The sequence below is a fragment of the Rattus norvegicus genome, chromosome 14 (assembly GCF_021556685.1).
Source record: "Rattus norvegicus strain SHRSP/BbbUtx chromosome 14, alternate assembly SHRSP_T2T, whole genome shotgun sequence".
Classification (NCBI taxonomy): domain Eukaryota; kingdom Metazoa; phylum Chordata; class Mammalia; order Rodentia; family Muridae; genus Rattus; species Rattus norvegicus.
The window spans coordinates 88,754,541-88,778,316 of NC_141547.1; the positions used below are offsets into that span (position 1 = coordinate 88,754,541).

General features: G+C 39.7%; 1 protein-coding gene across 1 annotated transcript in view; it reads left to right on the forward strand.

Annotated features, from left to right (window-relative positions):
• Positions 1-18,079, forward strand: part of Abca13 (ATP binding cassette subfamily A member 13) — a 484,842-nt gene extending 466,763 nt beyond the window's left edge. The window contains exons 60-62 of the mRNA XM_087584614.1: positions 12,993-13,098; positions 15,138-15,275; positions 16,491-18,079. Coding sequence (XP_087440740.1) covers positions 12,993-13,098; positions 15,138-15,275; positions 16,491-16,583 — 337 coding nt within the window. The 3' untranslated portion in view covers positions 16,584-18,079. The remainder of the gene's footprint in view (positions 1-12,992; positions 13,099-15,137; positions 15,276-16,490) is intronic.
• The last annotated feature ends 5,697 nt before the right edge of the window (positions 18,080-23,776 follow it).

Below are 23,776 nucleotides of genomic sequence, written 5' to 3' on the forward strand. Positions count from 1 at the left end.
GACAGAAAGTATATCACTATATCTTTTCTTTAGGGTATGGTCACAGACTGTGAGATAAAAGGCTAAAATGCTGTGACTGCTTTGATCCTGTTGCTTCTGTGGATATGGCTCTGAGAATTGCTTGGTGGCCACTTATGGTGTCTGTTGTAAATAGACTTGATACAATTTTCTCTTTTCTTTTAATTCATAGGACACCTTGCTTGACCTATGTTGAAGTTTGGTCTGTTTGCTATGTAATGTATGCTAAATGCTGGCCCTGGTTCCATTGGGGATAAGAGAATCTGCACCAAGTAATATTATGTGCCCTTGCTCCTTAATTTAAAACTATTGATTGAATAAAGATGCTGACATCTTATGGCTGAGCAGAAGAGAAGTAGGCAGAGTTTTGGTCCCAGGCTGGGGTTTCAAGGCAGGGACCACAAGGAGAGAGAGAGAAAGGAGGTGGAGAGAGGAAAAGACACCATGGGGTAGGTGAGTCATGAAAACATGGCTACGAGGGCTGACCAATTAGAGTTAAGAGCTTCCCAGATGGGACATGGCAAGTTATAACTCAGGGTTATTGATGGAGAAGTAGATTTTAATAGCTGAGAGGATAGATATCTGCCCAGCTCTAGCTCATTAAAGGTGTATTATAAATATAAAAGTTGTGTGTCTTTTACCTGGGAACTAAATGATCAAGGTGGGGTAGAAATCCCCAAATGAGATTAAAATTTTACATGACACGCCTATTCTCTCTTGTTTGAGTTTCCCTATACCACTCTTTCCTCTCTGTTGATTTTTATTTTAATTTTACTTTTATTGGACTTTTTTATTTACATTTCAAATGCTGTTCCCTTTCCCGTTTTCCCAGACATAAGTCTCCTATCCTATTCTCCCTTCCCTCCCCATCCACTCCCCCTTTCCTCCTCTGACATTCACCTACACTGGGGGTCCAATCTTGGCAGGATGAAGGGCTTCTCCTTCAATTTGTATCCAACAAGACCATCCTCTGTTACATATAAAGCTGGAGCCATGGGTCAGTTCATGTATAGTCTTTGGATAGTGGTTTAGTCCCTGGGAGCTCTGGTTGGTTGGCATTGTTGTTCTTATGGGTTTGCAAGCCCCTTCAGCTCTTTCAATCCTTTCTCTAATTCTTCCAGTGGGGGTCCTGTTCTCAGTTCAATAGTTTGCTGCTAGCATTCACCCTCTGTATTTGACATGATCTGGCTGTGTCTCTCAGGAGACATCTATACCTGGTTCCTGTCAGCATGCACTTCTTAGCTTCATCAATCTTATCTAGGTTTGGTGAGTGTATGTATGTGTATGTATGTGTGTGTGTGTATATATATATATATATATATATATATATATATATATATATATATATATATGGGCCACATGTGGGGCAGGTTCTGAATGGCCATTCCTTTGATCTCTGCTCCAAACTTTGCCTCCATATCCCCTCCTATGAATATTTTTGTTTCCCATTTTAAGAAGGAGTGAAGCATCTGCACTTTGGTTATCCTTCTTCTTGAGCTTCATGTGGTCTGTGGATTATATTTTGCGTAATTCGAGCTTTTGGGCTAATGTCCACTTATCAGTGAGTACATACCATGTGTATTTTTCTGTGATTGGGTTACCTTACTCAGGATATTTTCTAGTTCAATCCATTTGCCTATGAATTTCATGAAGTCATTCTTTTTGATAGGTGAGTAGTATTCCATTGTGTAGATGTACCACATTTTCTGTATCTATTCCTCTGTTGAAGAGCATTTGGGTTCTTTTCAGCTCCTGGCTATTATAAATAAGGCTACTATGAACATAGTGGAGCATGCTGACACAACTTTCTTAATTCCTCATCTTCTCAGAACACAGAGCACAGATGTTTGTGATGAGACAACCAAAGATTTGGTTTATTTTCCTTAATAAAAATTAAGCTGTTGGGTAGTATCTTGATTTAATGGCCTGTGGTGTCCTACTGTGTGTCAGTGGGGTTATACAAGATCTCTGAAGAATGTCTAGATCATATCAGCTCCTGCTTGGTTGTTTAGCTAATTATTCTCATATCACTACAATGTTTTCAAACAGTACTAGTTTAGCTATTAAAATAGTGTTTTAGTAACTTATAAATTCTTCTAGCATCAAATGTTGCTAAAGTAGACATCAGGATGTCAGAATTTCAACTTCATGCATAACCATTGTGTTACATGCTAACTTTCTGTTTTAAAGTGGAAAAAAATTTCTTGTTAAGATCAAGAAATATGAAAAATGACTTGTAATACTGTCAACTGTAAAGGTATCTTTTATCTACCAGGATTCAGAGATGTCTCTAAAGTGAAGAAAATTGGACAGAGATTACCATTAGCACTAAATACAAGATACCAGATAGGGCAGAATCTTTTGCTACTTACCATCCTAAAAGCAAAATGACCAAGGTGGTTATGAGGTGGACAAAAACTGATTATATTGGAGATGAGGTCACTTCCTTTTCTGTCTTTTTGACTTGGCTCTGACATCATGCTTTTAAATGATCTCCATTGCTTGCTCTGAAAAAAAAAAGAAAACAAATGGAATTACATTTTGCTGTTTAACCAAGAAGAACTATCGTTTCCCTTCTATTATGATAAATTATCACAAGGAATTTTCTGCATTCTGTACTTTATCAAATACTAAGTTATGTGCAGGGATGTTAGGGACAGTGGCAGGGAAGCCCATGTTTTTTTCGTGCACCTGGCAAAGGCATCCTCATTCTGAATTCAGGGAAAGTTTTTTGCACCTGAGCACTAAGATATCAGATTCCATGGGTAGAGGAAGAGATCTACGATGAAAGCAGCATGAAGAGAATTCTGGGGTAAGGAGTCAGATGAAGACAGCAGCTACTGGGGAATCTACAGGCATCAGTGAGATTTTGTTCTTTTATTTGCTGTACTAGGGATGACACCAAAGACCTGTATGTACTAGTAAATGCTCTCGTACTGAGCTATACCCTTAGTTCAAATTTGACTTTTAAACATTGTTTCATTTTTACAAAATATTTTTATTGAAAATATCCTTAGTGTTTTTGTTCGTAGCCAGCTCCCACCTCCACCTCTTCCCAGATCCACTCTATGTTTCCCACCTACCCAAATTTCCGTCCTTTCCTTTTTTTGATTTTTAACCAATCAGGACCCAGGTTGTGCTGCTCGATATTTTTGGATGTGTGATCTTTCACTGAAGCATGGTTGGCTTACCCAGGACTACATGCTTAAAGAAAACTTCCTGTCTCCCAGAAGTTAACAGTTGCCAATCATTTGGGTGAAAGTTTGTACCCAGCTTCATGCAAGATTTGTCCTGATTTGTTCAAGCTTTATGCCTGATGTTGCAATCACTGTGGGTTCCTTTGTGTAGCTATCTTACTGTGTCCAAAATACAGTTTTCTTGTAGCCATGTACTGTGGCTTCTTCTTTTTCTTCCATGGTTGCTGAGTCTTGGGGAAAGTGGCTATAGGATATATGTTTTATTTTGTGCTGGGCATTCCACAGTTTCTTATTCTTTACCATTTGGCCAGTTGTAGGTTCTGTATTAGTCCACTACAAAAAGGAGTGTCCATGATGAGGACTAAGATATGTATTGATGTATGGGTACAATGATAAACTCTCAGGAGTTGGTTTAATACTGTCTCCATTTAGTGGATTAGTAGTAGTAGGATCCCTTCTCCAGTCCTATGCTTTGTCTAGCTTCAGATTCTTGGTCTGGTAATCTTGCCAGGTATGGGTTTCATCCCGTGGAATGCATCTTAAATTGAATCACAAAGAAATCACTTATTCCTCTGATACCTTTGACTTTTGAGTCAAAAACTTTCCATCTTGAAACTGACATGATCTCCTGAGTTGGGTAACTCTGATTCTGTTGACTGTTGGCCCAAATTCTGAATTATAGATCAATGCCTAGTAGACTAATAAGAAAGTAGCTCTATAGCACGTTAAATTGTGAATGACTTTTACTAACTTACAGTTTGACTGCTTACTGTTCAGTTGAAGGTGCTAATACAGATGCTGTGAAGTCTTTAGGTGGTAGGGCCTGCCTGGCAGAAGGGGACCACTCAGGGTAGGGCTCTATAGCTTTTGCCTGGCCCCTGGTTCTGTGCTCTGCTTTTTGGCCTGTTGTGTTTTGAATACTTTCCACCATAGGATCCCACAATCATCAGTTTCTCTGCTGGGCCTGTTCTGCAATGATAAACTCATCCCTCCCTTATGTTGTACCAGGCGTTATGGTCACTGTCTTCTAAATGCTAAGAAGAATTGTCTTTGAGAGGTGTGCTAATGTGACTAAAGCTTTCTTTTATTGAGAAGCCTTGTTGTCTACACATATGATTTTGTCTCTATGTTCAGAAGCTTATTGAGGCTCTTTTCAAAGACAGTCTCTCCCAGAAGGTATGCCGTGCCACCTGGACAACACTATTTTGTTTTGTTTCATTATTATTTGATAACTGTCAGGGGTTCTTTTATATTAAAGTCTTGAATATATAACCCTCCTGATCATCCTTATTTGCATATGTGACTATTGGGAAATTTTCCAAGCTCAACTCAAAGAAAGTTGAATAACAAAGGCACTTAAGATGAAAAGATGTGCTTGAGGAGTGAGACTTAGTTTGTCCCAGCACTGCAGGAAATAAGATGAGTGGGAACAGGAATGACCTTAGAACTGTTCACCTATGAAGAAAATATTCTGTCTGTGGAAAATGGTGCACAGGTGGCTGTAAAGAATAAAATAAACATACTGCTGTCACAGTGGTCATTTAAAGAACAGAGGAGTGCTAGCCATTAGAAGACATCCTGCTGTAAACTGGGAATTTTAGTTGAACTTATGAATATTGAAATTGTGAGACTTTCCCTTTGAGCTGTGTAAGCTAAATACGTTCTTTAGCACCAAATGAGACCCCATTCCATGTTTGTGTAACAGAGCTAGAGATGATGAAATACAAAACCATGAGGGAGTAAATGGAATAACATGTTCTTGGTACTTCACTTAGGACAGATAAAGACAGAACACTCCTCTGTTCTCTTTACTGGTTCCTTATCTCTCTGGAGGAAGACTGTCTTAGCTACTGTTCTATTGCTGTTAAGAGAAACCATGGCCAAGCAACCAACATTTAATTTGTGGGGTTGCTTACTGTCTCAAAGGTTAAATCAGTGACCAGCATGGCAGGGTTTGGTAAGGTAGCAGGTCATGATGCTGGAGCAGTAGCTGAGAGCTGACATTCCCTCCACAAGCGGGAGGGAGAGGAGACTCCAGGCCTGGCAGAGACTTTCCAAACTAAGTGACACACCTCCTCCAACAAGGCCACAGCTCATAATTCCAAAATAATCTACGAACTAGGGACCAAACATTCAAACATATGAGCTTGTGGGGACCATTCTCATTCACATCTCCCCAAAGAGTCACATAACGACCGGGATAATGATGAGGGAATTTCTATGCAGATATACCACCAGCTTCATACCTCCTAGCCATATATATGTTTCTTACCTACCCAACATTCAGCAACCTTTCCTTAGAATCACCCTTTACTCCCTCTGTCAGCAAATAAGCTACAGAAGGGGGATGACTAAAAGTTACCATATTGTACAGACACTAAGCCATGAATGAGAAGGATGTAGTGTATAGTGAGACAAGAAAGTTATAAATGAGGTGACTTGGTCTGAAGCATCTATGCTCCTGTATCGCCTGGGACTAGTCTCACACAGATGACTGATGGGAGCTCATATAAGAACTCAGAATCATGATGCCCTGTGCTCTGTGTTTTTGTTATATCATGAATAGAAAAACACCATTCTTTTTAATTTCTTTAAAAAAGATATTTTATATTACAATTATTTTATTGAGAAAAATAAATATATCAATGGGTGTGTGTGTGTGTGTGTGTATGTGTGTGTGTGTGTAAGATGTGTAAATGTATGTTTAGATTCCTTATGGATCAGATGATGGGATTCAAGTGCATATAAAGAGACATGTAAAACAAATTTTAAATACTTATTACTTTAACTCAAATATTAATTTTTATGCTTAGAAGTTTTATGCCTATAATTTTTGAAGGTATATTTAAAAGCCAGAATGCAATGCATTTGCAGAAATTAGCAGAACAGAATGCTTCTTTTGCATTTTACAAACCATGTGTATTTCTTTATAATCATGATGGCTGTATGAGCTCTTTCAGTGTTCAGCAGTAGGCGAAGAATAACTAACATCACAGAACATTTAAGTAGTGTCTTAGTATTTCACGTGCACTTGTTATAAATACGCTTGCACAGTTGATATTTTACGGAGTCTGTAATTTTCCATTTTACAGTTCATGTAATTATAAGCATTTTCTCATTTAAACGTCTTTGTGGATATACATTTTAATGGTTGAGAATAATATTAACATATTTTTATGAACCTTTTAATTTTAATTTGAGGTAAAATATTTTTTCAAACAGAGTCTGAAGCTAAGAAAGTGTAAAGGTTCAAGGCTTCAGCTCTGACTTGTGCGGTCACTTCAGTCAGTACCTGCTCAATCATTATACTCCTTAGTGTCTGTTTGTGCTTGAGACTGCACTGTGTTCCTGGGCTACTCCTGCTTCTGCTTTAATAGTTTTACATATATTATAATTAATAAGCAACGCGTCACAAAGTGTTACACATGACGTTGCCTGCACACATTGCTGCTCACTCCTTTATGTGACCGTTGCTCTACAAATGACATACTGGGCAGTCCTGAAATGTTGGGTCAATAAAGTGGAAGCATCAACATGCGATGCACGGGCTCCCATTGGGCTGGAACTTTTCAGTCTTTGAAGATAATTGGTAATCAAATAAATACTCCAGGGAATTTAGATCATCGGCACGCCGAGGCAGAGATGAGAAAATAAACCTAAATTGAATACCTAAGTTGGATATATTATAAGTTAATTTAATGACTTCCAAAGATTTTTCTTGATTGTTAAATATATTTCCTTTCATAATTTCATGTGTTGTTGACTTGTCTAGACAAAGCCATGAATATTACCTACCTACTAAAGGGATATATATATATATATATATATACATATATATATATATATTCTCTTGAAAATATTTTTATTAAGAACTAAATTATTTCTTCTGTTTTTCTCTAGCAAAGCTAAAATGTGTTACTTCAAATAAAACGTCACTTTGAAATATTTTAAAATATTAATATGCTTATAGAGAATTTATTCGACAATGTTTGGGATTTAGCATAAATTTTTCAAAATACATTAAAATATACCATTAAGGGCAGCACACAAAATATACCTATAAAGGCTGTAAACTATGTTAGTGATAAAAGTGGCCATGAGGCCTTTTTTCCCTTCACCACCCCCCAGCAGCATACAATCTGTGTTTACATTGTCTTGTCTGCATTCATGGAACTTTGCCAAATAAATTGTGGGCTTCTCAATATCAAATAGTGTGCTGCTTCATTCTGGCGAAATCCTGCATAGAGCCGAAATTACACTCTTTATTTATTTACTTATTTACACAGTGCCAAAAGCAGTTCCAAAGGATTCACAAAGAAGAATTAATCCTGTCCTCAAACAACCTTATTGGACAGTGTTTCTTCTTAGTCCCATCTCTCGATGAGACAGCTGATCTTGGAAGTCTCACCCAGCTTTTTAAGGTCATGCATTTTGTGGGAGGAAGGCAGGCTATCAAGATCTAGCATCTTTGTCAGAAACTCATCATAATGGTATCAGAATATCTAAAAACATAGCATCCCCCTGCTAGGAATCAATGCTGTGCCCACACATGGCCAGAAGCCTGTTCCATGGAGATGCTTCAAAGTTCCAATCACCCATCTTTTGACCTTGAGAAGTCCCTACAAGCATTTTGGTTTTACCTTTCTTACTTAAAACATGGACATGTCTACCCATTCTGGAATATTGATGAAGACAGTGTTGGGCAGTCAGTTTAAGTCAGTAGCTCAGCCTCTTTCTCCCACTCCTATGGAGCAGAATAGCCATTGATATGGATCCCCTGTATGGATCTAGTGTATTAATGTACAATTCCTAGAGCTGGTTGAATAGGAGTGTTACAGAATTCATCTTTATATGGGTCCATGTGTGTTTACCAATGTTCATTGACATCTCAGCCAAGAGTCAACTAGAAGACATCAGTCACAAGGGATGGGGGATTTAATTCATAGTAGTAGGAAGGGTTCCAGATACAAAGTTTTCAACTCACTACAGAGCTCTTTGATGGGTGGAAAACTCAAGCGCCAAGGATAAGGATCAGAATGCAGTCCATACATCACTAACAGCAACTAAAGAAACAACACTCTAAATAAGTGTTCCATTGTTGACAGCCAAAGCCTCAAGCATGTGATAAGGACAGAAAAACAGCACATAGTAGCCTGCAAAGACCATCATAGCTACCAGAATTGATGGTAGCTTTAAAGTACATATATTTTACACTCCAGATTTTATTCCCCTTCTGGTCCACCCACCCCCCGACAGTTCCTCATCCCATACCGCCTCCCCTCCACTACCACCCATGCCCCGTGTCTCCATAAGGAAGTCCCCACCCTACTCACCCCACCAGACCTCTAAACGTCCTGGGGCCTCCAGTCCCTTAAGAGTTAGGTGCATCTTCTCTGACTGAACATAGATCCAGGAGTCCTCTGCTGTATATGTGTTGGAGGCCTTATCTCAGCTAGTGTATGCTGCCTGGTTGGTGATCCAGTATCTGAGAGATCTTGGGAGTCCAGGTTAATTGAGACTGCTGGTCCTCCTACAGGGTTGTCCTCCTCCTCCGCTTCCTCCAGCTTTCCCCCTTTTCAGCCACAGGGGTCAGCAGCTTTTCTCCATTGGTTGGGTGCCCATATCTGCATCTGTCTCTTTCAGCTGCTTGTTGTGTCTTTTGTAGGGCTGTCACGGCAGGGTCCTTTTTGTGAATGTCCCATAGCCTTAATAATGGTGTCAGATCTTGGGATCTCCTCTTAGGCTAGATTCCACTTTGGTCCTGTCCCTGGACCTTCTTTTTCCTCAGGCTCTTCTCCATTTCCATCCCTATATTTCTTTTAGACAGGAAGAAATATGGGTCAGAGATTTGATCCCATCCCTCACTTGATGCCCTGTCTTTCTGCTGGAGGTGGGGTCTACAAGTTCCCTCTCCATACTGTAGGGCATTTCATGTAGGGTCCCCTGCTTTGAGTCCTGAGAGTCTCTTACTTCCCAGATCTCTGGTACATTCTAGAGTGATCTCCCAACCTCCTTCCTCCTGAGGTCACCTCTTTTCATTCTTTCTGCTGGCCCTCAGGGCTTCAGTCCTTTCCTCCCCACCCAATACCAGATCATGTTCCCCTCATCCCCAGCCTCCATCGTCTTTCCATCCCCTGTGCCTCTCTCCCTCCTTCCTTATGGTTGCTTTCTTCTTCCTCCCAAGTGGGACTGAGGCATCCTCAGTTTGATGACCTTCTTGAGTTCTGTGGACTATATCTTGGCTATTCTGTATTTTTTCTTGCTAATACCCACTTATTAGTGAGAATATACTGTACATATCCTTTTGGGTCTGAGGTACCTCACTCAGGATGATAGTTTCTAGTTCTCTCCATTTGCCTGCAAAACTGATGGTAGCTTTTAATAAATTTTTTTATATGTTACATGTAGTTAGAGATGCAGAGGTTAAAGTCCTAGACACTCCTTACAAATCTGACCATTCTTGGGCTTCAGCATGCTTTCAACATGAAATTCATAAATTCTATAGAGGAAGAGGGCACTGAGAATTCAGAGCTTGACTCTTAGCTCCAACAGGTTATGGCCTCTGGAAACTGCTTCTGCAAGATGCCCTGGGAACCTAGTTCTCTGTTTCTGAGGTTTCTGCTTCAGGAACAGCCTCCCATTGATTGCTGGCAGAGGGAATTCCTCCTGTCTTAGCTACAAAATTTCTGCATTTATATTCACAACTATGATCATTGTAATGGCTCTAGGTTATCATTCTGCTGTTATCGAGGGTTCAGATTTGTTTCATTTTAATCCCACACGACAATCTGTTTTATTCTTAAAGATTATCAATCCTGAACTGACAGTAATTAGTACATCTAATTTATACTGTTTGATATCCACCTACTCCATTTTTAGAGAAAACAGACAAGTACCCAGTTGGATGATCACAAAGACAGCAGATGGGAGAACAGAATGCTCAACCCACATCTCATCTCACTGTTGGGAGATGGTTTTGTACACTGTGAATCCAGATACTGATTTCTGGGAGATTTGAGTATAGTCCAGATTTTGTTGTTGTCTTCATTATAAAGTATTTTCTGTCGGTTTTTAGTAAAACATTGTTTTCCATCACCTCTGATTGGTTAATAAAGATTCATCCAATAGTTAGGCAAGAGAGAGAAGGCAAGACTTCTCTCTGGACCTAGTGAGAGGGGTCTCTGGTGGGAACTAGAATGTAAGAGATTCAACAGGACAATTTCAACATGAGCAGGTTGCCAGGGAAGTCCATGAGGACACAGATGGCAAGCAAGACCAAGACAATGGGTCATGTGGATGGAAATTAAGCTGGGAAAATCAGGTTAGAATAGCTCAGAACTTGCCCAGCTTAGTGTTTGAAGTTTGTAATAAATATACCAGGTTCCCATGTCATTTGTTTGGGAGATAAAGGGGAAATAGAAAAGCTACCACCACTACCCTGTCAAATCACATGACAATTCACAAGGCTTATCAGTATCCTTCTAACAAGTCCTTGCAATCTTAAGTTTCCTGTTCTTACCACACAGACTCAAGGTATAAAAGCATAAATGAACTATGGTCAGTTTTACCTAGGTAAATTTACATAAATGTACATTTTTATCTTTAAAATGCTTTATAGTAAATGATGCTTTATAGTAAATGATGACCATAAAAATTGGACATACCATTTTTCATTCTTTAAGCTAATTTAATTAATTTTGTAGCATGAAGTACTATGTAAAATAGTGCTAGATACTATGTTCTATACCTGAAACCACAACACAAAACTGATAAAAATTTCAATAATCAGGCCCTCAAGATAGCTCAGTGGGTAAAGGTGCTGTGCAAATCTGCCAATCAGAGTTTGGTCCATGGGACCCACATAAAAGTGGGAGGAGAGAAGTTACCACAAAATTGACCTCTGAACTCACAGCTGAGCCATGACACATGTCACTCACTGTCAAGCTCTCCACATATTAATAATGAAAATAAAAAATAATAATAATAACAAAATCTTATACAATAATGACCCATGCAGGTCTATGGTTTTTACTGATCAGACACCGTTTTATTCCAAAGACCCTAGAATGGGCTACAGCATAAAATACAAAGTTCCCCCACCCCAAACAATGCAAACTATTGCTTTTGCTTTTGTTTGACCATCAGAATTTTATCCTATTGCTGAGAACACCACGGATAGTGGTCATGTGTTTGAGACAATGAAGCTGGTGCTGAGCAGGAAACTTCTTCCCTTCTCATACCAGATATTAGAGCACTGAAATGTGCTGCACGGGTTACTGAGAAAAAAAAAAGTCATCAACAGACTTACCCAGTGGCGACCCCTGGGAACTGTAATAATGACCATTGAGGCAAGATCTGCTCAGAGGTGCAAATAATAACATGGATGTTATAAGACCAACTAACTACTTTCTTATAAGGTCTGCTCCATAAAACAAAACAAAACAAAACAAAACAAAACAAAACAAAACATGTCCCTGGTATTATACTCTAAGGAACTCTGATTAGGAAGCTCACTGTCTCTGGGGGCAACCATGACTAGTATATTTCTACATGGCACAGTACCAAAGTACCTTCTAAGTAGGTCTCTCTCTACCAATGGATTAGTTAGTCTCCCAGAGTTCATAAGAGAAGACTCTGTGCAGTGAGCAGTGGCTAATGAAGAGACGCACAGCTCACTAAAGTGCCAAGGATATTTATCAGTTGAATGTTCAGCCATAAATGGGACATCTGTATCAACCTCCCCATCATAAACAGGAAGAAAGACTGGAGCATCTTTTGAACATGACCAGACCATTGCAGCCATGACCTCACAGCCATCTGTGATTGCCCTGACAAGACTTACACAAGACCAAGCCAATTAACATTTTATCATCAAGGAGAAATGAGTGTTTGAGTGTCTACCATTAATGAAGATCTATGGACCAATGATAGATTCTATAGGAGAGAAAGTCGGTTTTCTTTTAGACCAAACACTGGTGTCTACTACACACCCCGGACCATATCGGCCATCATAAATTGGATTGAATGGGTTATTAGGAATGTGAAGCTGGTGTGGGTAGGAACATCGGAGTAGTTGAGCAGAGTTATGGGAGTTAAGATGACCAAAATACAGTGAAGGAAATTGTCAAAGACGTAAAAATAGTTATTAAAAGCACAAAGGTTTTGAAAGCCTACTACCTTCTTGAAGATTACTGTGAGAGTAGTGTGGTTCTGCACTTAGTGCTGTTGCTAAGAACAGCAAAGCGTTCTCCTCAGCTCTTCAGTGCTAGGGGTGGTGTCTCTAAGGATGTAGGGGCTGTTAAGAGATTCTCCACCCACCAAGGCTGACTTAAACCTGGAAAATGTTTCTACCTAACAGACAGACAAACCCTTCAGTCGCTTATGTATTCCTTTTCAACTTTTCCCAGTCACATTTTAATCATTGCAGGCCTTGAAGCAACGAACCTGGAAATGTACTTCCCAGGCTGGTCTCCAGGGCAACCTCTGGCTTCCTCTAACTCAACACTCTGCTTTGACAACTTGCATTTTCACCTTAGCTCTTTTGTGGATTATGTACTGGTTTGTAAATTAAGCCAATGTCCCTGTCAATGTAAACAAGTGACAGCAACTGTGTTATGGACTTAAGGTTAACTTCTCCACATTGATAATCTAAATACCCCAGCAATTTAAAGGAGTTACTAAATTTCTCTAGGTCTGTCCAAATTGCCGTATAACACCGTCACTGTAAGTCAGTATGTAACACGTGTGGACTGCTGTCCATGTTTTTATTTGACTCAGGTTTGGTGATGGTTACACAGTCAAAGTTTGGCTCCATAAGGAAGGAAGTCAACCTAGCGCAGTTTCTGACTGTTTGAAGCTCCATTTCCCCGGGATCCAGTTTAAGGTAGGTTGTGTGACCTTTTCCAGAAAATTCATGAATAGGTATGTATTCACTCCAGATAAGGTATTGATGACATGGTAATGAAAGGAAACCACTGGGGTTAGCTTAGTACACCAGTGGCATTATTGGGGTTACTTAGAATAGTGAATTACTCAAAGGCAGGGATATCACTGAATAAACAGATCTGGGAGGAGTCTCCCAAACCACGCCCCTGATATGTTCTCCACCACTTGCAGGCATCTCCAGTGGAGAGAATTCCCTCCATCCTGTTATTATTTTATAACCTGCAGGGAAGGCTTCATGGACTTTTAGATCTCTCTGTTCCCGGAGCCTTGGGAGTTTTCAGTTTCTTGTCCCATGAGTTCATCCTCCCTCTGGGAGGGGCTGTTTCAAGGGGGATAAAACAGAATGCAGAGACAATCCTGATAGCCTGTGTTAACATTTTTAGCCAAAAGCATAGTATACATGTATTAGTCATTTTTCTCTTTTATTCCACAGTGCCAAAAGACAGAACCTGCTGTATTTTTTGCCTCTTCATGAATTATTGGCCATGTCTCCTTACCAAAAAATGAACAAAAACAAACAAACAAAAAACCCAAAAAACAAAAACAAAAACTTGGATTGCAAACATTGCTTGACCACTCTGGCAGATGGCAGGAATGCTTGGTCACATGTGGGGCAGTCCAGACAAGACTGATTGCATTTGTTCCCCCTCTTAACCTGCTTGCAGCTCCATTGTATAGTGCATTTCATCTGGGCAGAGGGATGCAGAGATCAGTTTCTTCTATGTATTTGTTATGGGGTTTAAAAGCTTAGTGATTTTCATATTATATAAGCTTGAACATTTTCATATTTTTCAATGAAAAAAGTCCTTTGCTTGGAACCATAATCTTTGAAGTTGATGTGACCAAGTATGATGCATAGGTCAGTAGCATCTTCAACAGGTGATATCTTTTAGACACTCAGACTGGGAGACTCAGACACACTCAATCCGAATTGGCCTTTTGACACGGTAACTAGGTGGTTCTTCTACACATTGAAGCTTTAGAAGCCCTGAGAACAGTTCTTTTTTTTTCTAGCTTGTTTGTTTTGCAAACTCTTCCTGTACAGTCCGACTAGCTTGAAGCTCACTATCCAGCTAAGGATAGACTTGAATTTAGACCAAATCTGCTTCTGCCCCTCAAGTACTAGGCTTACAGCTGTGGGCACCAAACTTGCTTATACTTTTTTGAGGTTTATTTATTCTTATTTTATATACATGAGTATTTTGCCTACATGAATGCCCATATACCGGGTCCTTGCAGTCCCCCATTTCTGGAGGCCAGAACAGGGTATTGAATACCCTGAAACTGAGTTGCAACCCATTGTGAGCTCCCACCCGTAGTCGTGTGTGGTAGGATTTGAATCTCCTGGAAGAGCAGCCAGTTCCCTTAACCACTGAGCCATCTCTTCAACCTGGTTTACAATTCTTTTAGAAAGCTGTTACTCTTATGTAATCATAACTCCTAATAGGTTATAGGCATGAAGTAGACATTCTTTATTCATTTTAACCAACAGCCCATGAGATACTGTCATTTGTATTCCAGTACCACTCTAAATTATCTCCTGGGGAAAGCATTAAAATAAGAATCAGAGTGTGCCATTTCTTACCAAGAGCTATTCAGCTAGGAAAGAAGACATCTGAGACCTAAGAATCCCTTAGTTCTTGGGAAGTTCAGGGAATCCTCAGATAGTTTCATTATGCTGCATTCACTCCCTTTTTCTGTAGGCGGTCTCTGGTCATTAAAGCTTCTAGTGCTGACGACACAGTGGGACAGAGGGGGCAGGGCATAATCTGGATCCAAGTGCATGCCATTGGTCTAGCGCATCTTGGGGTGAACTGTAGCAATAAGCATTCATTAATGACTCCCAACATTAACCTACACACCTTACATGTGTGGTTGAAAAACACATTTGAATCTATTTACAATGAAATGTAGTGTAATTAACTTTGTCCAGTGATTTGTAATATTTCCTGACTTCTCGTATTTTCTGACTTTTAGGGACAACGCCTTAATTTATTGGAATATCATGTACAAAAGAGTTGGGAGTGCTTGCCTGATTTGTTCAGAGTTCTGGAGACCAACAAGAGCCTCCTGAAGATCGAGCATTACTCCATCAGCCAGACCGCTCTGGAACAGGTCTGCCACCTCAAACAGCACACCATGCATGTTATTATTATGTATCATTATTTGCATGTAATTATTGAACTTTATCCATTAGACTTAAAGTTAAATTGTTTCTTTAGCACATTATCTATTTAATTAACCTAACTCAATTTAACAAAAGTCCAGTAAGTATGGCAAAAGTTAGGAGGCCTCTCTCATGTGCTTTTGTTCCGTGTACAGAGCTTTAATTTGCTCGTGAAGGTGCTGGATAGTCCCTTTTGTTAAACCTCCCCTTTCTAACTATTCCATGCCAATGGAATTTGATTTGATTCTGTAGTAGTAGAACAATAGCTGACTCTGAGGGAAATAAAATGTTTACTAAGAATACTAGAAATGTTGAAACTACAAGGTATTGAAGTATTAAGACTTCCCAGGTGACATTTTAGTCCTTATTCTGAGAGTTGACTGTTCAATGTATTACTGTGTGTGTGTGTGTATGTGTGTGTGTGTGTGTGTGTATGTGTGTATGTGTGTGTACATGTATGTGTGTATATGTGCGTGTGTGTGTATGTATGTATGTGTGTGTGTGCACGTGTGTGCGTGTGTGTGTATGTGTGTGTGTGTGCATGTGTGTGTATGTGTGTGTGCTGATAAAGCAAAGGGTAATGTAAAGGCATGATGTCTACTTTTCTGAAATTATTTTAATTGTAATTTATATATAATTGCCTTATTCTTCCTTCATTTTTTCCTCCAACCACTCCCATGTACTTCTTTCTGCTCCCTCTCAAGTGTATTATTATTATTACATAGGCACATGCATATACATACATATATATATATATTTTATTATACATATAAATATTCATACATTCATTATATATCTCAGTCTCATCAAGTTTTGTTTCTATGTTCAAGGTTTAAGAGCTGAACATTTGAAAGCCAACATCCAACTATGAGTTTCTGGGGCAGACTGATACTCCTCTCTCGGCAGTTATTAATTGCCTGTAGTCTAGGGGTGGCGCCATGTGAGAGTCAATATTTATGTTGACTTGTCCCTTGGGGTTGTCATAATTCAGGTCTTCCTTAGGCTACACTATTATTGAGATTTTGTGACTTTAACTTCCCAGTCATATCTAGAATACATAGTCTAGTTCTTTTCGCCCATTTGGACAGTATCTGAGACAACCTTTCCCTTTATAATAGTTGATATGAAATGAATTAGTAACTATTTCATTTTTTTTCTTCCAGGTCTTTGTTAATTTTGCCACTGAGCAAACTCCACACTTTCCTTTTGATCCTCCATCCACCAATGCTCAGCATACGTGCCACGCACACATCTAGGCTCCAGAGGACTAAGCCTGTCTTCATAACAGCTCATCTAAGACCAGACACAGGCACAGCTGAAGAGCTGGAAGAAATGCTCTGCCAGCCATGTACTCTCTCCTTTATTACTCTATGCTTATTAATAACCAGCAAACCGAAAGGTCACTCTCCAATGTAGACTCCTTGAGATTATTTCTGCTGATTGTTAATGCCGGTGGGTGACAGGTTGCCTGCCACAGACACAGCAATGAACTGACAAGAGTCCAAACTAAGAAGTCTAGGAACCAAGAGGAACACCCGAGGTCACCGAAGCCACACATTGCATCTTCCCTTTAAATAGACCAAGTCCCGAACAAATTGGAGTAGGAAGCGTTTCAAGGATCATTTCTATTTTTTCACATCTTTAAATAAATGCCTGGCAATTTAAATGCAAACTTCTCCTAAAACTAAGTGACAATATGGGGTGGTATAAAGAAATTGACATACATGTTCCTGCTTTATGCCAATCCATCAGCAAAATTTAAGAAGTTTGTTGTTTGTAATACTCTTAGAATCCTACAGGCTAATTTTATGTGGTTATAGAAGGAAATAAAAGTGGCTTGTGTTGTTAATTTGGATGTCCAATAGTTGTCTTAAAATTAAGCCAGTTGTTTTGAACTCTTGAGGGTCCCATGTTGTATTAGTATTAGCCTCAACTAAAGCCTTGTGGAGACGAATGTTCTCAGGTGCAATCTCTGAGGGAGAGAATCTCAAATCCCTGGACTGTGGCCAACACTGGGTTTAAACACGCACAATTGCATGTAACTAGATATATAGTGATGGGAGCCAATGGCCCCAGGCAAAGTCTAGACCTAGAAGGATTATAGGCAGCACATAGTAACTGAACACTGAGCTTTAAGTATTTTCCCTAAGTTCACTAAAAAATGTCACTCTCCGAATTGCTGCCCTCAATGATAGGGCTCCCGTAGGGTTTATTAAAATAATAAATAACACCTTAGAGTTAATAAAATGTGTAAAATCAATGTGTCTACTACTGAACAGACTTTCCAGTCAGACACTGCTGAACATTTTTTAACAGCATTTTCCTAAATCTTGATGATGGACCACATTAATTTCCTTGCACAGTTTTGCCTTCGGCAGCATTAGCATTGGGCAGTAATAGCTGTACTATGCAGAAAGAACTCCACTGTGCTGTTTTTCTATACCACGACTTTCTTAACACTGTCTTTTTTGCATATCATTTATATCTGAGATATTTTAATCATAATGATTAATCAATCATGAGCAACTTTGATGTCACTGGTTTTGATTTTCGTGTATCCACCTCACAAGTCACAGTTTTTGGTGAAGAAATTTCAATTTAGGACTTTCTGATTTTCCTTTCCTCCTACTATGATGTATTCCATTCCTTTCCTGTTGTTGAATCAATAAATACCAAATTGTGCAACATGAATATATTTATGCTGTAGTGAATAAATGAGACGCGTTATAATTTAACCTGGCTCTTGAAAGTCATTGTGTTTGTGCCAGTGTCTTCCTTGCGTCTTTATTTGTGTCTTTGGGGATCCAATTTAATTTGGGTAAGGAGGAAATGGAGCAACTCCACATCTTTTACAGTTTGAAAGGTTAAAATTTAATTGAGTTTTGCTGTGCGATGTCCTGCTCTTAGGGGTTCTTTTCTGTCTTTGAAGTGCTGTATTCTTGAAGTTTGTGCTTCAAGGTATGCCTTTGAACAATAAGCAGGAAGAAAGAGAAACCCAACATGCTTAAGTGGCACATCCCAGAAGACTGGACACAAAGGTCACATCTTATGCTAATGTTGAAAATGCCATTACCTTTAGAAGTCATGTGGATATTTTATGCCTTTGCAGTTAAACACTTGTCTTAAGACTTTTGAGCTGAAGGTCACACAATTGAGACTTTTAAACCAACTATCTTCTCTAGAAATCATCCTGAGAAGAAACTTTATAGGACAGAGCTTATGATGGTAAATCCAATAATGTTGCCCTTACTATATGCCTTAGCTTCACTTATCCTATACTAATGTCCACATAAAAAATAAATATTCAGTGAAATGCACATTAATACTTGATGGCTTAAGATTACAGTTTGGTTTGTTTATTGACTATAAAATGAAAAAGTAGTCTATCATGACCATTTTAAAGTATTTGAAAAACACATACATCTATTAGTGTTCATGAGAATAGCTTGAGTGCTTCTTAATTACACATTTGCTCACTCAAACCCAGGAGAGGGATAATTTACATTTTCAAACAATCTTCGCAATGTATCTATCTCTTTTTGTATAACTTTATACTTGAAAGATTCAGAGCCCTTTCATGTATTCACAACTTCATGCAACCATATGTATTTGTTCCTTTAAATAATATTTATAAACCAAATAAACAAAAACAAAAGCCAAATTCTGTACATAAGCGATGGAGGGACAGCAAACATGGGGCTGACAGAGGAATAGATGAAAAAGATGTAAGTCCATTCTTGAGTTTGAGAACAGATGGAGATGACAAGGTGATGTCATACAGGATAAATGCTGCCCCATGTGGGCCACAGAATGATCCAGTCTGGTTGTCTGGGCATGGACTGTGCAACTTGATGGGTCTCTGAGTTGGAGAAAGAAGGACATGACATTAAAAGAGGATGAGAGCATACCAACAGTAGCAGTGGGTGTTTGCCTGTGGCTCTGGGACACTCTAATAGAGTGAGAATGAATATCTCTTAAGAACTTTATTATATCCAAGATGGCTCCTAGACCTCTTGCTATTTCAGTAATGAAAGTGTAGGGGAGAAAAGGTCATTGGGAGGAAAAGGGGAATGGAGAAGAAAGAGAAACAGAAAAAGGGAAGGAGGAGATGGGAGAGAAAGACTGGAATAAGGGCCCCAAAGCACAGCTATCTTAAGAGCTTCAATCAGTCTAGCCCATCTTCATTATCTAGAAATATTCATTTGCCCATAATTAGCTGCAAGGATGTTTGGACAAAGCGGTTGTCATCCAGGCTTCTGACTACCCTAGGTTGAAACTGAGGTTGTAATTCTGTGTAAGCTAATTGATATTATAGACAACTAGCAATTTTTTTATAGGAATGCAAACAAGTCTTGGTATCATTTTGCATTGAGTAAGTTGGGTTTGTACTTGTTGACCATGTTTTGTGATTGTCTAGGTTATCTGCTGGGGACAACATACGATGACAGGGACTGCCAGCAGTAGGCCAGGATGGAGACATCTCAGAAGCCTGGCGGCAGCTCCTTGTAAAGTTGGGTGGTGTCTGGGACCCTGAGAAGCAGGAGACACATCCCTCCAGGGGACCCGCCATCTGAAATAAGAGGCTGCCTACAGTAGGCCGGAATGGAGACATCTCAGTAGCCTGCAGCAGCTCTTTGTAAAAACTGGTTGTACCCATTTCTCCTAACCTTAGCCCTGGACAATGGCTGTATAGATTTCATTTGTGCGTGACTGCTTTTCAGTTGGCCTTAGTGTACATAATTATTCTATTACATCTGACTTTCCTACTTCTTTCTCCTTGTGCTCTGGTGAATGCTATGAAACTAGATGTTCTTTGATGTTATGATTCTTAAACAATTGGAAATTGAGGCATAGGGACACAGCACAGCCCTAATAGCCCAGGTGCATGTTTTGTGTTATCATCTTGGAAACAATGTAATGACTGCACAATGGTAGTTCCAGATTAATGCTTGACTTGCATAGAAACTTTAAAGAAATTACTAGAAAATGAATTAGAGCCAACATTGGGACCCTAAGAAAGGAAAAAGTTATTGAAGTTAGGAATTAAGTTTTATATAACATTTGAGAGTGGTTCCTGGATAAGGAAGTATAGAATATATAAAATTATATACTAGCAAATCAAGTCAAAATACTGGGACTCTTGCGAGTGAAATTGTGTGCAAGGAACAGAAAGCTGGCGGAACCACTGAGTTAAGGGTTAACTTGATTTTTTCTGGCCACTGCCTGGCAGCTTTGCCCATGCCATTTATCATTAGGGCTTCACAGGAAAATGCAAGTAGCTGACCTCGGAGCTTTGAGCTCTGAAGTATAAAAGTAAAGAGTTAAAGTTTAAATAATGATAAGTTTACAATTATTATTATTTTGGCCACAGGCCTGGGAATAGGGGAAGCTTGAAACTTTGTGGAACAATTGTAATCTTAGTTCTTTGTGGGATGCGGTTATTCTTTTGAATTTGATTTGGCAATGATTATACAATGTCTTTTTTTCTACCTACTTTTGAATTATCCATAAAAGACTGGGGCAAGAGAAAGGCTGGAGAGCATGAGAGAGAGAGAATGAGTGAACATGTGAAGAGCATGTGAGGAGTGAGTGAAGAGAACATGTGAACAGTGAATGAGAGAGGGCATGAGGGAAAAAAATGTGAGAGCGAGTAGGAGAGCATGAGAAGAGAATGTAAAGAGTGAGTGAAGAGAGAATGTGAGGTGTGTGTGAAGATTGTGTGTGTGAGTGAAAGGAGAGTGCATGTGGTGTGTGTGAAATATGTGTGAGGTGTGCATGAAGAGTGTGTGTGAGAATGAAAGGGTAATGAAAAGAGATGTACATGAATGTGGGAGTTTGAGAAAAGAAAACCGCAATAAAAAATGGCAGAGTGAACAAGAGAATGCAGGATGTGTGCAGCCTCAAGCTGTGAGAGAGGCAAGAGAGGAGAGAGAGAGAGAGAGAGAGAGAGAGACTTTAAGCCTTGAAATTGCCTGTCAGTTTGTACCCAAAGAGTAGTCTGTGTATATTTATTATGTGCCTTCCAGATATCCCTGCTTCCAGTTGAGAACTCCCATCCTGTGTCGAGGCTGGACCCCGGCAGTTATATAATTTTTTTCAGGATTAAAACTGGGCGTTCACATCTACAGAGTAGAAACCACTTTGTTTGCAGGCATTATTGTGAAATTTAGTGTAGTATATAAGGAAAATATTTTATGAAGGTAGAGCTTTTCATTTGAAATAAATAAATATCCCTGTAATTTTCTCACAGTAAGAATTCCTGGAGTTGGGGATTTAGCTCAGTGGTAGAGCGCTTGCCTAGCAAGCACAAGGCCCTGGGTTCGGTCCCCAGCTCTGAAAAAAAGAAAAGAAAAGAAAAAAAAAAGAATTCCTATGGAGATCTTTCATGGATAAATGACTTCTGTTGGGCAAGGCTTCTGGAAGCTGAATGAGGAAGTATTTTCTTCTATTATTTTCTTTTGTTCATTTTTACAAAAGACAAACAGCACAGCCATGTTTACTGCAGCAGCATTACCCATAGTTCCCAGGTCATGGAATCATTTCACGTTTGTTCGAACAATTGGGATGAAAAAGAAAATATGGTATGTTTGCAAAATGGAATTTTATTTGTCCATAAAAGCAAGAAAACATAAAAAACATAAATGTAGGAAAACTTTGCTAATTAAGGTCTAAGTCCACCATGACTGGATAGCCTGGGCTTCCCCTTTCTGATCTTGTCTGAGGAATTCTAAGTCCCATACCTGCTTCTACCTGAGGGATGTCCCTTAGCCTTAGTGAGATCACAGGATCAATTCCCTTTCTCTTGATAGAAACCTGTTTAGTCAGAACCTGGGATTCCTGAAATGCTTCCCCATGCTAATGAGGCATTTCAGAGACCCTAAGTCCTCAGCCACTGACTTTTGTTTATCCTAGTTGTTCCTACCCTCAGTCCCCCAAACCTTTAAAAGCCTTGAATCACCCTAAGGAAAGTTGATCTGCCTCCTGAGAGATGGTCCCAGTGTGGTCATTCAGAGTACATGCTCACCGGACTTCTGACCCCACACCATTGCCCATCGTTTCTGCTCCCACTATGTGAATCATATTGGCTGGCTTATCCAAGAGAGGGAGAGACCCATCCATAAATACATACAAACACACACAAATATATACAAATACAATGCACATTCATATAGGAGTGCCCCCCCATATATGCAAAATCAAAAAGCCTGGGGAAAATGAGACTGGAGGGGGTGGAAGTCAAGTGGGAGAAAAAAGGGAAGGTCATGGGAAGTAAAATGGCTATACTGCATGATATACCTGAAAGAAACAGGCTTTTCGGAGCCCAGCACTATGTATATGCCTAAAATTCATGCCTATATTCCACTACTTTATAAGTGGGCTTTTCTGACTCTAATTTTTTTTTTCCGGAGCTAGGGACCGAACCCAGGGCCTTGCGCTTCCTAAGCAAGCGCTCTACCACTGAGCTAAATCCCCAACCCGACTCTAATTTTTTAACATATAGAACTGTTCAAAAGAAAATGAGGTCTATCTAAAAAACTTGAGCTAAATCTAAAAAACGTGGCAAAATTCATTGCTTAAATCAGATGTCTAGAAAGCCCACCAGCAATTCCTATTCTAAAACGGGACCAGTGCCCTTCCTACTCTGGAAACTGAGTCTCACAGGTGTTCTGCTTTGAGATCACTAGTCCCTGACTTTCTGCTTCACCCTTCACCTGCCCTACTCTGGATGCACCTTTTTGTGCTTCCAACATTGACCTGTTGGTCAATGACCAACACTGACAACTTCATTTCCCTAAGTCCAATCAGCACCTGACCACTCCTGTGTGCTCACCTCTCTGTTGATGGAATGCTGATCCTTGTATCCATGCGTCTATACTTTCCTGACTTGTTTGCACTCTTGCATTTCATTTTTAGACACTTGTTCTTTCCACACAGTGAGCTGGTCCAACTTTGAAATCTTATTTCTTAGAGTTCTGTTCCTGGATTATTTGGCTTTGGTCTACTACCTATGGTCTTTGAGGTCTCCGCCATCAACCAGCTGATGACCCATGGCTCATTCTTCCCATTGCAGTCCTTGGTGCTGATCTGCAGATGAGACTCAGCACCCAACTGGTTCACTGCTCACGTCTGTCCCATCAAACCCATTCATCACCTTTATGAAGCATGCCAGGGGGCACAGCCACCTACCTTCTAGAAACAGGAGCTGCTCTTGCAGGGTTTCATAACATCTGCTGCTTCCCTCGTTTTGGAGAATCCATTCTTTGTAGAGTCCTGGGAATTGTCTGTGGCATGTTCTGTTGGTGTTGTTTTTTCCTCCTTCTTTCACAATCATAGCAAAAGCTTCCATTATTTCTGTCTCACACTGTAGCTTTACCACACAGTACTAGTGTCTTATCAGCTTCCTCTTAATCACATCGTACCTCCTTTTGTCTAATGGGATGGTGTGCCT